At 44.3% G+C, this 15,053-nt stretch overlaps 1 protein-coding gene across 2 annotated transcripts in view; it reads right to left on the bottom strand.

Annotated features, from left to right (window-relative positions):
• Positions 1-15,053, bottom strand: part of SLC11A2 (solute carrier family 11 (proton-coupled divalent metal ion transporter), member 2) — a 48,282-nt gene that overhangs the window by 13,192 nt on the left and 20,037 nt on the right. For both annotated transcript variants that reach the window (XM_011930664.1, XM_011930665.1), the window contains 9 exons: positions 14,681-14,829; positions 11,267-11,392; positions 10,750-10,869; positions 6,247-6,353; positions 5,279-5,349; positions 5,108-5,175; positions 2,781-2,936; positions 1,584-1,742; positions 489-575 (listed from right to left, as the gene is read on the bottom strand). In XM_011930664.1, coding sequence (XP_011786054.1) covers positions 489-575; positions 1,584-1,742; positions 2,781-2,936; positions 5,108-5,175; positions 5,279-5,349; positions 6,247-6,353; positions 10,750-10,869; positions 11,267-11,392; positions 14,681-14,829 — 1,043 coding nt within the window. The remainder of the gene's footprint in view (positions 1-488; positions 576-1,583; positions 1,743-2,780; positions 2,937-5,107; positions 5,176-5,278; positions 5,350-6,246; positions 6,354-10,749; positions 10,870-11,266; positions 11,393-14,680; positions 14,830-15,053) is intronic.

Genomic DNA, 15,053 nt, shown 5'->3' with positions numbered 1-15,053 from the left:
TTTTAAAGACAGAGTCTTACTCTGTCGCCCAGGCTGGAGTGCAGTGGCCCAATCTCGGTCACTGCAACCTCTGCCTTCCGGGTTCAAGCGATTTTCCTGCCTCAGCCTCCTGAGTAGCTGAGATTACAGGTGCCCACCACCACACCCAGCTAATTTTTGTATTTCTTTTTTAGTAGAGACAGGGTTTCACCATGTTGGCCAGGCTGGTCTTGAACTCCTGAGTTCAAGTGATCCACCTGCCTCAGCCTCCCAAAGTGCTGGGATTACAGGCGTGAACCACCGCACCTGGCCTGTGTAATGCATCTTTTCAACTGAGCCTCTATTCCTTCCCGTTTAATCCAAAATGCTTGTCTGGTATCTGGAGTTCTGAAATAAATGACACTCCACAGGAGATATGCTCACATCTAAAGTGAAGTCACAAAAAAGACCAGATACTATGCTAAAAATATTGATTCAGGAACAAAGATCACAAATCCAAACATGCTTACCCCTTTGTAGATGTCCACAGCCAGTGTCGAGTTATCTTTAGGAAAGAGGTCAGCATGAGGACTGCTGGTGTTTGTACAGACTTCAACCTAGAACCCAAAGCAGTTCAAAAGCAACTTTTGTTTCAGAAGCAAGGACCAAATAAGAGCTCTCCTACATATCATACACAGTCACCTATGAGAGGTAGGCTGGAGGGAAAACACTGAACACTGGATATATGCTGTGATGTGGGCAGAGACTGGCAGCAATGTCATCTAGGATCTTCCTCTATAATCCTTCTACACCCACAGGTCATCAAAAATCTTCACTGAGTTACAGTGTACATGATAATAATGTACAAACGCTGGGGTACTTTAAATGATGACAGGAGGAGAGGCTCTGAAGAAGGCTTCAGACATGAGAGAACACCCAGAATAGAATCCTCAGTCACAGCAGACAGAGGAGTCAGAGGTTCCATAGATGGGAAACAAATGGTGATCAAAACTACATAGGCAGGCCAGGCACAGCAGCTCACACCTGTAATCCCTATACTTTGACAGGCCGAGGTGGGCGGATCACTTGAGGTCAGGAGTTTGAGAACAGCCTAGCCAACATGGTGAAACCCCATCTCTACTAAAATTACAAAAAATTAGCTGGGTATGGTGGCAGGCACCTGTAATCCCAGCTACTCAGGAGGCTGAGGCAGGAGAATCACTTGAACCCAGGAGGCAGAGGTTGCAGTGAGCCAAGATTGTGCCACTGCACTCCAGCTTGGATGACAGTGCAAGACTCCGTCTCAAAAAAAACACTACATAGGTAATCAGAAATCAAGATTGATACAGAATTCAAAATGACAAGACAAAGTCTCTCATCATCACAGTTTCTGTTTTCTGTTTGTTGACCACTCCCAAACAAAAGCTGAGAAAGAGGGTCCAGGCTTGGTTACCCCCATACTGTAGACTCTGACTGGTGCATGGTGATTTTAGGGGGCAGAGGTGAAGCTACAGATTATTTTTCCTGAACATTAACACTAGAATGAGGTGTTTTCCTTCCCCATCCCATTGCAGTCTTCACTTTACCCTCATATTCACCACCACCCATAACCCCGGCTTACTCACCACCTGCTCGTTGGTTTTCCCAAAAAATGCTTCAGCAAAGACTGAGACAACAAAGACGTTGATGATGAAGGAAACAAAGAGTGCAATGCAGGATTCAATGAAAAAGTACTTATTGGCTTCTCGAACTTCCTGCTTATTGTTCCGGTTTACCTGTCTAGACTAGAATGACAACAACAGCAGTCACTTTTTGACCAGTTAGAACAAGTTTCCTTGTAACATTTCAGGAGTTTGGAGTCAGCTGAGAGATTTAGGGGACAAACAGTTGACCAGACAAAATGTGAGAGATCCAACACTCACCTACCTCCTAGTTACTGAGCAATTAAGAATTTCATATGGGAGAAAAAAGAACTTCATGCCCTTTCATTGAACTGTACATTCCCCAAATAGGGAACAGAGACTAAATGACTACTGAGCTCTCAGTTACTCTCAGTGGCTGGAAGGACCACTGACCTATAAAAACAACCTGATTTCAGTCCTAAGGTGTGCATATCCCTATTTATAAAGGTTTCTGAAATCTCTCAGCAAGCTATTACGTAATACTGATGGTAAAAGCCTGTTTGGGCTTCTTTACTCCTGACCTCCATAAGCCCACTCGAGCTTTTGAAATTTAAACACAAGAGACTTGATGCACTTCTGACATTTTATGAAAAACTTTAGTCCCAGCTGGGTGCACCAGCTCACGCCTGTAATCCCAGCACTTTGGGAGGCCACGGCGGGTGGATCACTTGAGCTCAGGAGTTCGAGACCAGCCTGGCCAACATGGTGAAACCACGTCTCTACTAAAAATAGAAAAAATAGCCAGGCGTGGTGGTGCACGCCTGTAATCCCAGGTACTTGGGAGGCTGAAGCAGGCTGAGGCAGGCTGAGGCACGAGAATGTCTTGAACCTGGGAGGCAGAGGTTTGCAGTGAGCAGAGATCACGCACTCCAGCCTAGGCGACAGAGTGAGACACTGTCTCAATTAAAAAAAAAAAAAAAAGAACTTTAGTCCCACCTGCTTTATGCAGTTACTAATCTCTGGTCAATCTGGTGATAAAAATATCATCTAAGTATACGGAGTTTATGAATGTCCAGCCTTGGAAAATACCTTGCTCCTTCATGGTCCTAACAATTGTAAACTAACTTTGTGTCCCTTCCAATTGAAGGAAAAGATCCCATGAACTGTCTACGAGGTGAAGGAGATAAGGGCCTTGCTCACCTTGACTAAGGCAGAATGCAGGTACATGTTGTGTGGCATGATGACAGCTCCCACGATGCCCACAGCCTGTTCAATCTGTGAAGTGCGACAGCCTGAACAGGATGGTACGAACATGCCCTTGAGTACCTGGCTCTGGCTGGGTTTCACTGTAACATACTATATACCAACATAACAATGATTAGCCTTTACAGGAATGTGAAACAGGGGAGTAACATAGTGCTAGGGAACAGTTAGCATCCCTTACCCTTTCAAACCCCTTCTTCTTCTTTCTTTCTTAATTTTTATATTTTTTGAGATAGGATCTTACTCGTTACCCAGGCTGGAATGCAGTGGCATGATCACAGCTCACTGAAACCTCAATCTCCCGAGTTCAAGAAATCTTCCCACCTCAGCCACCCAAAGTGCTGGTATTACAGGCCACCACACCTGGCCACAATCTTTTCTTCTGCAACTACCTAAGATAATGAGGAATACAGAATCATCATAGGACCAAGCAACATAAGGGGCTTCCTACCAGGGGCCAGAGAATTCAAGACTGAGTGTCCAGACAGTTTACATCACATCTTAGATATATGAAACATATGTGTAGGATACATAATTAATATTCTAAAGAAAGGGCTGGGTGTGATGGCTCATGCCTATAATCCTAGCACTTCGGGAGACCAAGACAGGCAGATCGTTTGAGCCCAGGAGTTCAACAGCAGCCTGGCAACACAACGAAACCTTATCTCTACAAAAATTACCTCGGTGTGGTGGTGTATACCTATAGTCCCAGCTACTAGGGAGGCTGAGGTGGAAGGATCACTTGAGCCCAGGAGGAGGAGGTTGTAGTGAGCTGAGATTGTGCCACTGAACTCCAGCATAGGCAATAGAGTGAGACTCTATCTCAAAAAAAAAAAAAAAAAAAAAGGCCAGGCACCTTGGCTTACACCTATAATCCTAGCACTTTGGGAGGCTGAGGCAGGCGGATCATCTGAGGTCAGGAGTTCAAGACCAGCCTGGCAAACTTGGTGAAACCCTGTCTCTATGAAAAATACAAAAATTAACCAGGCATGGTGGCAGGCACCCATAATCCCAGCTATGTGGGAGGCTGAGGCAGGAGAATCGCTTGAACCTGGGGGCCAAAGTTGCAGTGAGCCGAGATCATGCCACTGCACTCCCGCCTGGGCGAAAGAGGGAGACTCCATCTCAAAAAAAAAAAAAAAAGGAAAAAAGAAAAAGCTACTAAGGGACTTGTGCACGGTGGCTCACACCTGAAATCCTAGTACTCTGGGAGGCCAAGATGGGCAGATCACTTGAGGTCAGCAGTTCAAGACCAGCCTGGCCAACATAGCGAAACCCCATCTCTACTAAAAATACAAAAAGTTAGACAGGCATAGTGGTACACACCTATAATCTCAGCTACTTGGAAGGCTGAGGCACAAGAACCACTTGAACCTGGGAAGCAGAGGTTGCAGTGAGCCAAGATCACACCACTGCACTCTAGCCTGCATGACAGAGCAACGCTCTGTCTCAAAAATAAATAAATAAAAATCTAAAAATTAAAAAAGAATATAGAATCAATTTTTATTATCCATACTTAGCATACTTCCGTTCACCCATGTTCATTTAAAAATCATTTGATGTTTGCCACTAGTACGTATGTAGTGAGAGACTCATCCTTAAACACTCTCATATATACTTTTCCCCGGTTCAGGATTTCTCTTGGAAGCCTTAGGCCAAGAGGCATAATCGACCCATAGATTACATATATTTTTTAAAGTTCAGCCAGAGCCAGACCAGTAAGCAGAAATCAGTTTATAAGAACTGTACAAAGAAAGGTGCTAGTACTACAAATAATGTTAGTGACTGTAAGGAGTTTCTGGGTTGAGGCACAAACCAGGAAATATCCAGGATATCTCACATAATTCATTAACTGTTTTAATATTGGGAAAGTTCAAGCTGCAATTAATATAAACCAGGATGAGCAAAAGCAGAACTCCTCTAAGTTAACAGCCAAGAATAATCCTGCAAACCCCTCCTTAATTAACCCTATCCATGGCTGTTCTGTTGTCAGATGGTCAACTTGGGACCAAGGAATCTTGTCTGGAAAGCCCTAAAATATCTAGTCATTTTAAACCTGGAAGTCCCTGCAGGCCTTTCTGCATACTAATGTTTGCTATGGATCATATTCCTTCAAAACCGGCCCAGGGATAAACTGGCTTTTGTTGATACACCCACTATAACTGAACCATACTAGCATTATTACTGTCTTTTATAATAAAAGGCTAAAAAAAACCCCACAAAAACTTATTTTAAGAAGCTAATGAATACCCTGTACCACTTGCCTCATATCCAAATGTGAGGGCCATAATAGTGATGAGAAAGCCAAAAAACGCTTCGAGCTTCCGCAAGCCTAAAGGAAAAAAGGCAGCAGTAAGCTCAGAGAAGGCAGACTTCCCCATCTGCCACATGACAGGGAGCAGCTCCTTCGACCCTCCCATTTCCACTCTCCTTACCATATTTGTCCAAGAAGAGAAATACAAAAGTATCTGCAATGGTGATGAGAACGCCACCCCACAGAGGAATCCTAGGTCAGAGATGAGATATGGAAGTCAGAGAGACAAAAAGAAAGGAAACATTGAAAAACATTCTCTTCCCAACAGCTCTCCAGATAAAGAACACTTGGAGAAGCTAGGACTTGAGGGAGGAGGGACAATGGCAGAAAACCAGGCCTTGGGTAAAGTAGGGTAACAGCATCAACTTAATTACATTCATTTAAACTTTAATTGAGAGCCTACTACGTCACTCTTAGGATACAAAGCTGAAAAGTGTGGGTCTTACCCTCATGGAGTTAGATGGATAGAATTTTCTAGGATTAGATAGATAGTATCCAGTGGGGGCTGGGTGTAGTGGCTCACACCTGTAATACCAGCACTGTGGGAGGCTGAGGCGGGCATTCCTAAACCTGAGGTCAAAAGTTAGAGACCAGCCTGGCCAACATGGTGAAACCCTGTCTCTATTAAAAATACAAAAATTAGCTGGGCATGGTGGCAGGTGCCTGTAATCCCAGCTACTCAAGAGGCTAAGGCACGAGAATTGCTTGGACCTGGGAGGCGGAGGTTGCAGTGAGCCAAGATCACACCACTGCACTCCAGCCTGGGTGACGGAGAAAGACTCTGTCTCAAAAAAAAAAAAAAAAGAAAAAAAAAGATAGCATCTAGTGGGATAAAACAACATACAAATCAATAATTGCGATACAAAACGCCACACATTCTAATAAAGGTAAGCATAACTCACCATGGGAAATGGAAGATGTAGAGTCTACATCTACCAGGGGAAAAGAAATTGTTTCCAGAAAAATTCCACAGAAGAAATAACAATTGAGTTGAATCTTCAAACTTAAAAATGAATTGGGTTTTTGTTTTTATCTCTGCTTTGAAATCCAGCAAAACACTGATTATTTTCTAGAGAAAAACCCCCTCACCTTCCTACAGACAGAAGATTGATGGCAATGGCTGAGCCAATGACTTCTTGCATATCTGAGCCGATGATAGCCAGCTCCACCATCAGCCACAGGGTGATCCGTGGGACCTAAACACCAAACAGTAGAAAGACATGGTTCTGATTAATCACTTCTAAAAAATTCCTCCACAATTTGGAATTCACATTTTGGCACTAAACCATAAACAGTCCTTTATAAGCCTCCAGACTAGAGAAGAAATACCAGAACATGCCTCCACTTGGCGGATCACTGCACTGTGGCTCTTAGCTGGAGAAGGAAAACTGTGCTACCACGTGGCAGAGCCTGTGAACGAAGGTCAAGGCAGTAATTGATCTTACTTTTTTCTTTTTCCTTTCTACTCGAGAAGAATGTAATTTCCATTTACTAATATCCACTTAATTTCCTAAAAAGAATCCTAAAATTTTTAGAGGAGAATAAGGATGCTAATACGGTCAAAATATGGGTCAAGAAAGAATATTAAATGATTGCAGAAGAGCACATCTATCCTGACCATAGCTGGGAAGACAAAACAAACATGAAAAGGTTGGGGTAGGCCGGGCACAGTGGCTCACACCTGTAATCCCAGCACTTTGGGAGACTGAGGCAGGTGGATCACCTGAGGTCAGGGTTCAAGACCAGCTTGGCCAACAAGGTGAAACCCCGTCCCGACCAAAAATACAAAAATTAGCTGCGCATGCCTGTAATCCCAGCTACTTGGGGGTCTGAGGCAGGAGAATCACTTGAATCTGGGAGGCAAAGGTTGTGGTGAGCCGAGGTGGTGCCACTGCCTGGACAACAAAGCGAGACTCCATCTCAAAAAAAAAAGGTTGGGGTCGACCAGGCACAGTGGCTTATGCCTGTAATCCCAGCATTTTGGGATGCCAAGACAGATTCCTTAAGCAAAGGAGTTTGAGACCAGCCTGGGCAACATGGCAAAAACCCCATCTCTACAAAAACTACAAAAATTGGGAGCTAAATGATAAGAACTTATGAACACACAGACAGAAACAACAGACACTGGGGTCTACTTGATGGGGGAGGGTGGGAGGAGAGGGAGAAGCAGAAAAGATAACTATTGGGTACTGGACTTAATATCAGGGTGATGTAATAATATGTACAACAAACCCCCATGACACATGTTTATCTATGTAACAAACCTTCATATGTGACTGCTCTGCCTACGGAATAGCCTTTCTTTACTCCTTTACTTTCTTAATAAGCTTGCTTTCACACACACACAAAAAAACCTTCACATGTATCCATCTCCAAACCCAAAATAAAAATTAAAGAAAAAAAAAAAAAGGACAAAAATTATCCACGCATGATGGCGTACGCCTGTAGTCCTGACTACCTGGGAGGCTGAGGCAGGAGGACTGCCTGAGCCCCAGGGGTCAAGGCTGCAGTGAGCTGTGATTATGCCACTGCACTCCAGAGTGGGCAACAGACAGAGCAAGACTGTCTCAACAAACCACCACCACAACAACAAAAAAGGTTGGAGTCACCTTTAATGTAATAATACCCAAGCAAGTGAAAAAGAACAGATATGCAAAAGGACTCAAGGAAAGATGGTTGGAATTGGGTGGCATATAACGAAGTCACAAAGTAATCTGGCCAAACAATACAGCTAAAAATCAAATTCAGTTATGCTGACTCACTGAAGCCAGAAAAAACACCTCCAGATAGCTAGGATCCAAAACATTTGTCAGGTCACCCATAGTAGCTCACACCTATAATCCCTGAACTTTGGGAGGCAGGCGGGAGGATTACTTGAGCCCAGGCGTTCGAGCCCAGGCTGGGTAACATGGTGAAACCCTGTCTCTACAAAAAATTTTAAAAATAGCTGGGTTATTATGGTGCATGCCTGTGGTCCCAGCTATTCAAGAGACTGAGGTAGGAAAGCTGCTTGCACCTGGGAGGTCAAGGTTATAGTGAGCTATGATTGTACCATTGAACTCTAGTCTGGGTAACAGGGCAAGACCCTATCTTAATTAAAAAAAAAAGAAAAAAAAAAAAAACAGGCCAGGAACAGTATCTCATATCTGTAATCCCAGCACTTTGGGAGGCTGAGGCAAGTGGATCACTTGAGGTCTGGAGTTTGAGATCAGCCTGGCCAACATGGTGAAACCCTGTCTCTATTAAAAATACAAAAATTAGCCGGGTGTGGTGGTATGCACCTGTAATCCCAGTTACTCGGGAAGCTGAGAGAGGAGAATTGCTTGAACCTGGGAGGTCGACGTTACAGTAAGCCAAGATCACACCACTGTACCCAAGCCTGGGTGACAAAGCGAGACTCGGTCTCAAAAAAAAAAAAAAAAAAGAGCAGGCTGGGTGCGGTAGCTCACACCTGTAATCCCAGCAGTTTTGGAGGCTGAGACGGGCAGATCGTGAGGTCAGGAGTTTGAGACCAGCCTGGCCAACATAGTGAAACCTCATCTCTACTGAAAACACAAAAATTGGATGGGCATGGTGGTGCACGCCTGGAGTCCCAGCTACTCAGGAGGCTGAGGCAGGAGAATCGCTTGAACCCGGGAGGCAGAGGTTGTGGTGAGCTGAGATCACACCACTGAACTCTAGCCTGGACAATAGAGTGAGACTCTGTCTCAAAAAAAAAAAAAAAATTATTATTATTACAAAATAAGCAACTATTAACATATATGAAGAAAAAGAAGCTAGGCTTGGTGCAGCAGCTCATGCCTGTCGTCCCAGTACTTTGGGAGTCAGAGGCGGGTGGATCACCTGAGGTCAGGAGTTCGAGACCAGCCTGGCCAACATGGTGAAACCCCATCTCTACTAAAAATACAAAAATTAGCCAGGTGTGGTGGTACACATCTGTAATCCCAGCTACTGCGGAAGCTGTGGTGGGAGGACTGCCTGAGCCCAGGAGGCCTGAGCCTTAATTGTGCCACTGCACTCCAACCTGGGTGAAAGAGTGAAACTCCGTCTCAAAAAAACAAACAAAAAAAGCAACAACAACAACAAAAAAAAGCGGGCCGGGCACAGTGGCTCATGCCTGTCGTCCCAGCACTTTGGGAGGCTGAGGCTGGCAGATCACCTGAGGTCAGGAGTTCGAGACCAGCCTGGCCAACATGGTGAAGCCTCATCTCTACTAAAAATACAAAAATTAGCCAGGCATGGTGGCACATGCCTGTAATCCCAGCTAGTCAGGAGGTTGAGGCAAGAGAATCACTGGAATCGCCTCACTGCAAGAGGCAGAGGCTGCAGTGAGCCGAGATCACACCACTGAACTCTAGCCTGGACAATAGAGTGAGACTCTGTCTCAAAAAAAAAAAAAAAATTATTATTATTACAAAATAAGCAACTATTAACATATATGAAGAAAAAGAAGCTAGGCTTGGTGCAGCAGCTCATGCCTGTCGTCCCAGCACTTTGAGAAGCTGTGGTGGGAGGACTGCCTGAGCCCAGGAGTTTGAGACCAGTCTAGGCAACATAGCAATACCTCATCTCTACCAAAAAAAAGAAAAAAATTTTTTAATTAGCTGGGTGTGATGGTGCTTGCCTGTGGTCCCAGCTACTTGGGAGGCTGAGGTGGGAGAATCGCTTGAGTCTGGGAGGTCAAGGCTGCAGTGAGCCATGATTACATCACTGCAATCCACCATGGGTGACAGATTCAGACTCCATCTCAAAAAATAAAAAGAAAGAAAAAAGCTAGAAGGATTATAAATTACCAAGGTTTTGTTTGTTTTTAAAAAATGTTATGGGTACATAGTAGCTATATATAGTATCGGGCATATGGGATATTTTGATACAGGCATAAAATGTGTAATAATCACAACAGAGTAAATGGGGATATTACCAAGAATTTTTTATTTTTTTGAAAAGCAGATAAGGATACTTTTTGCTCACATCTAGGAAAAGAAACAAAACAAAAGACAAAGCTAAGTTAAAAACATCTTCCAGACATAGTGTTCATTCTTGCCTTAGGCAAGGTAAGAAAGGCCCAAAATGTCCAGAAGGAAGCTGTAGAGGACAGTGTAGCCCCCAGGGGGAAGGGAAACCGAAAAATAATTATTAGCAAATCCAAAGATCCTGCCACATATAGTTTGTAGTAAAAGGAAAAAAACTTACTTTTACAAAGTGATGGCAAAGTCAAACAAAAAAAGAAGATATATAAAATGCAAACTGATGGAGTACCATGGAGGTATGAATAAAAGTGCTCAAAGAGAGTATCCTCCTCCCTACGGGCTGGGCATTGCTAGATACTGGAAGCCACAGTGAATTGTAACAGAGTTTTTCTAAGAAAACCTTCTAGGAAATGCCAGTCTTAAGTTAGATTTTGAAGGAGCGGGGAAAACATGGCCTGGCAGCAGGAGGAGCTACAGTATTTCCCTTGGTACCATCCGTCTTCAGGGCTACTGACCCCCAAGTCCTTGACTGTCTCACTATATAATGAGGCCAGCACATACTGCCAGACACACAGATTTCTACGGCATGAGTGAGAGACAAACAGGACAGTACATTGCTCACCTTGGGATACTGACGGTGACATACTTCAGCAAGATGCAGCCCAGTGACCACTCCCAGTCTAGCTGCAAGCCGCTGGAGCAGCAGCCCCACAAGGGTGGCCAACAGAAGGATCCAGAGCAACTAAGAAGAACAAAATATCCTGTAACACTCATTGAACAACTGAGCTTTTGTTTGTTTGTTTGTTTATTTAGTTGTTTGGCAACATGAGTGGTAAATACTGCATTCAGAAAAGAGCCCAGGTCAAGAATCAAATGACTTGAGTTCTATAACAGGTTTTGCACATGACCTGCTAAGTCACCTTGTACCTTTCTGAGCCTCAGTTTCTCCTATATGCAGTTTCTCCTTTGTTCAAGGAAACTATGTGGATAAAAATAAGACCAAATGGAAAGTACTTTACATATAAAAGCCACTGCCAATGAAGTAGCCCCTGAGGTTACTATCCACCATGCAGGGTGGAGAAAAGGATATGAGAGTGTATTGTGTGTTTAAAAGGACAGGGGTAGGACTAGATGTTCACCTTAAATCCAGCCACTGCTCCAGACTGCAAATCGGATTCAATATTTCCTGGATCCAAGTAGGCAATGCTCATAAGAAAGCCTGGTCCGGTGAAAGCCCAGAGTTTACGAAAGCTAAAACAAGAGTACTACACAAGAGAGAAAAAGAGATTAAACTGAACATCACTATTGAACTACTGATCTAATTGATCTGTTATCACATATGAAGCAACAATACTAGCCTCACAAAAGGATTTACAATGTCAGATATTGCATGTGTCCAAGTTTCACTTCCATTTCACCCACTTTTTATTAAGAAGCTGGCCACTTCTCTAAGTCAGAGCCCCTCCCTTACTTGCGGGTTCCATCAGCCTCTTATTCTAAAACTAGAATAACAGTATCGGTACCTCTGTGCCCAAACACTTCCCAAAAAGGACAAGAGCCACCATTTTAAAAAGGAAACAAGCCAGATGTGGTGGTGTGTGGTGTGTGCCTGTAGTCCAGCTACTCGGGACAGTGGCGAGAGCAACAAAAATAAAATGCTAAGCTTCCCCAACCAACTGAATGGATCCTCTTCTTAACTAAGGGCATTCCAAAGAAAACCTGAAAAACTAGTTCAGGCCATGATGGGAGGGAGAGGTCAGACAAACCTCATTATACCCCCTTCCCTTTGGAATTCCGACACCAATGACTAGCATTAAAACAGAGATCTTGGCCAGGTGGGCGCAGTGGTTCACGCATGTAATCCCAGCACTTTGGGAGGCCGAGGCGGGTGGATCACCTGAGGTTGGGAGTTCGAGACCAGCCTGACTGACATGGAGAAACCTCATCTCTACTAAAAATACAAAATTAGGCAGGCATGGTGGCACACGCCTGTAATCCCAGCTACTCGGGAGGCTGACGCAGGAGAATGGCTTGAACCAGAGAGGAGGAGGTTGTGGTGAGCCGGGATCGCAACACTGCACTCTAGCCTGGGCAACAAGAGTGAAACTCCCTCTCAAAACAAACAAACAAACAAGCAAAACCAGAGATCTTAAAACTGACAAAACAGACCCCTTATAGCAATAACATGCCAAATTCCAACCTGACTCTAGCATACCATCACATGACAGATAACAGGCCCTGAAAGAAATCAAAGTATTTTACTCCAAAATATATTTCTTTGTATATTTTGAAATGACCCTGCAAAGCAGTCTCTTATGAGCAAAACCTAGAATATGTAGAGAATCTCCTTCCCTTTCCAGGTCTTTTCCTGATCCAGGAGAGAATTAACTAGTAGTCTGGTACTTTTTTAAGTCTGATAAAAGACATTTACATCTATTTTCTCTGAAGCTTGTTATGTGGAGGCTTCACCTACATAATAAAAACCTTTGTCTCCACAACCCCTCATTTTAGACACTCCACAGCCTCTCATTTTAGACCAGGTCTTTAGAAAATAACTCTTTCAACCAATTTCTTTTTTTTTTTTTTTTTTGAGACGGAGTCTCGCTCTGTCGCCCAGGCTGGAGTGCAGTGGCTGGATCTCAGCTCACTGCAAGCTCTGCCTCCCAGGTTTACGCCATTCTCCTGCCTCAGCCTCCCGAGTAGCTGGGACTACAGGCGCCCGCCACCTCGCCCGGCTAGTTTTTTGTAGTTTTTAGTAGAGACGGGGTTTCACCGTGTTCGCCAGGATGGTCTCGATCTCCTGACCTCGTGATCCGCCCGTCTCGGCCTCCCAAAGTGCTGGGATTACAGGCTTGAGCCACCGCGCCCGGCCCAATTTCTTTTTTTATTTATTTTTATTTTTGTAGAGACAGGGTTTTGCCATGTTGCCCAGGCTGGTCTCAAACTCCTGGGCTTAAGCAATCCTTCCACTTCAGCCTCCAAAGTAGCTGGGACCACAGGTGTGCACCACCACACCCAACTATTTTTTTTTTTTTTAAGTAGAGACAAGGTCTCATCATGTTGCCCAAGCTGGCTGGTCTTGAACTCCTGGGCTCAAGCAATCCACCCACCTCAGCCTCCCAAAGTGCTAGAATTACACGCATGAGCCACTGCACCCAGCCTCAATCAACTTCCAAGCAGAAAATCTTTAAATCCACTTTTGACCTAAAAGGTGCCCCCTCCCCACTTCAAGTTGTCCCACCTTTCCTGATGGAACCGATGTACACCTTACATATATTGGCTGATGTCTGCCTGTAACTTCTGACCCCTAAAACGTATAAAAGCAAGCTGTTACCCAACCACCTTGGGCACATGTTCTCAGGACTTCCTGGGGCTGTGTCACAGGCCTTGGTCACTCATATTTGGCTCAGAATAAACCTCTTTAAATATTTTACAGAGTTTGACTCTTGTTTGTTTGTTTGTTTTGAGATGGAGTCTCACTCTGTCACTCAAGCTGGAGTGCAGTGGTGCAATCTTGGCTCACTGCAGCCTCTGCCTCTCAGGTTCAAGTGATTCTCCTGCCTCAGTCTCCCAAGTAGCTGGGATTACAGGCACCCACCACTACACCCAGCCAACTTTTGTAACTTTAGTAAAGACAGGGTTTCGCCATGTTGACCAAGCTGGTCTTGAACTCCTAACCTTAGGTGATCTGCCTGTCTTGGCCTCCCAAAGTGCTGGGATTCAGGTGTGAGCCGCTGCGCCCGACCTGTTTTGTTTTGGTTTTTGTTTTTGACAGGAGGTCTCATTCTGTTACCCAGAGTGAAGTGCCATGGCATGATCTTAGCTCACTGCAACTTCTGCCTCCTGGGCTCAAGTGATCCTCCCACCTCAGCCTCCTGAGTAGCTGGAACTACAGGTGCACACCACCATGCCCAGATAATTTTTGTATTTTTTGTAGAGACCAGGTTTCACCATGTTGGCCAGGCTGGTCTTGAACTCCCAGCCTCAAGCGATCCTCCTTCCTTAGCCTCCCAAAGTGCTGGGATTATAGGTGTGAGCCTGAGCCCAGCCAGAGTTTGACTCTTTTTCATCAACGAACAAGAGGAAGGATAACTTGAGGCCAGGAGTCCAAGACTAGCCTGGGCAACATAGTGAGACCCTGTCTCTAAAAACAAAAATAAAAATAATGAGCCTGGCATGGTGGCATGCCATCTATAGTCCCAGCTACTGGGGAGGCTGAGGTGGGAGGATCACTTGACCCCAGGAATACAAGGCTACAGTGAGCTATGGTTGTGCCACTGCACTGGAGCCTAGATGACGGAGCAAGATCCTGTCTGTAAAAAAAACATACAGATAGACAGACAGACAGATAGATAGATAGGCAGATAGATAGATATAGATAGATGTGTGTGTGTGTGTGTGTGTGTATGTATATGTGTATATATATATACAGTTTTCAGAGACTTCCAGCCAAAATTAGAGCTGAGGCTGCTGACTCTGAGCCATCCAGCAGATCTTTCACTCACAGGTTTTCCCCAGACAATAGTGCTCTCCTCCAAGGACCTCACACTAACCTCCTCCTCAGGAATGGAGATCTTCTCATTAAAGTAAGTGGCGAAGTACTCCTCTGAGTCCCCAGGGGACTGTGGAAGAGAGGGATTACTATAGACACTGTTGACGGTACCAAGACAGGCAGACTCCCCATGATCTCCAGAAACGCTGTCTGAATTAACAGATTTGAAAATAAATTAGTAAAAAATGAACAAAATACACTAACAATTCATCCTTAGTATACTGAAATTAAAATTAAATAGTTTAATACCTAAATGCACAAGAGACCAACCTGACTCTAACTCAACTTATTTTGAATAGTTTATTTTTAATGTATATTTTATAATAAGTAATACATTCACATGGTTAAAAATTCAGGAAGTAAAAAATTTAGCC

This window comes from Colobus angolensis, unplaced genomic scaffold (genome assembly GCF_000951035.1).
Source record: "Colobus angolensis palliatus isolate OR3802 unplaced genomic scaffold, Cang.pa_1.0 Scaffold87, whole genome shotgun sequence".
Classification (NCBI taxonomy): domain Eukaryota; kingdom Metazoa; phylum Chordata; class Mammalia; order Primates; family Cercopithecidae; genus Colobus; species Colobus angolensis.
The sequence above is the reverse complement of the archived record's forward strand: the minus strand, read 5'-3'. Positions and strand labels throughout refer to the sequence as shown.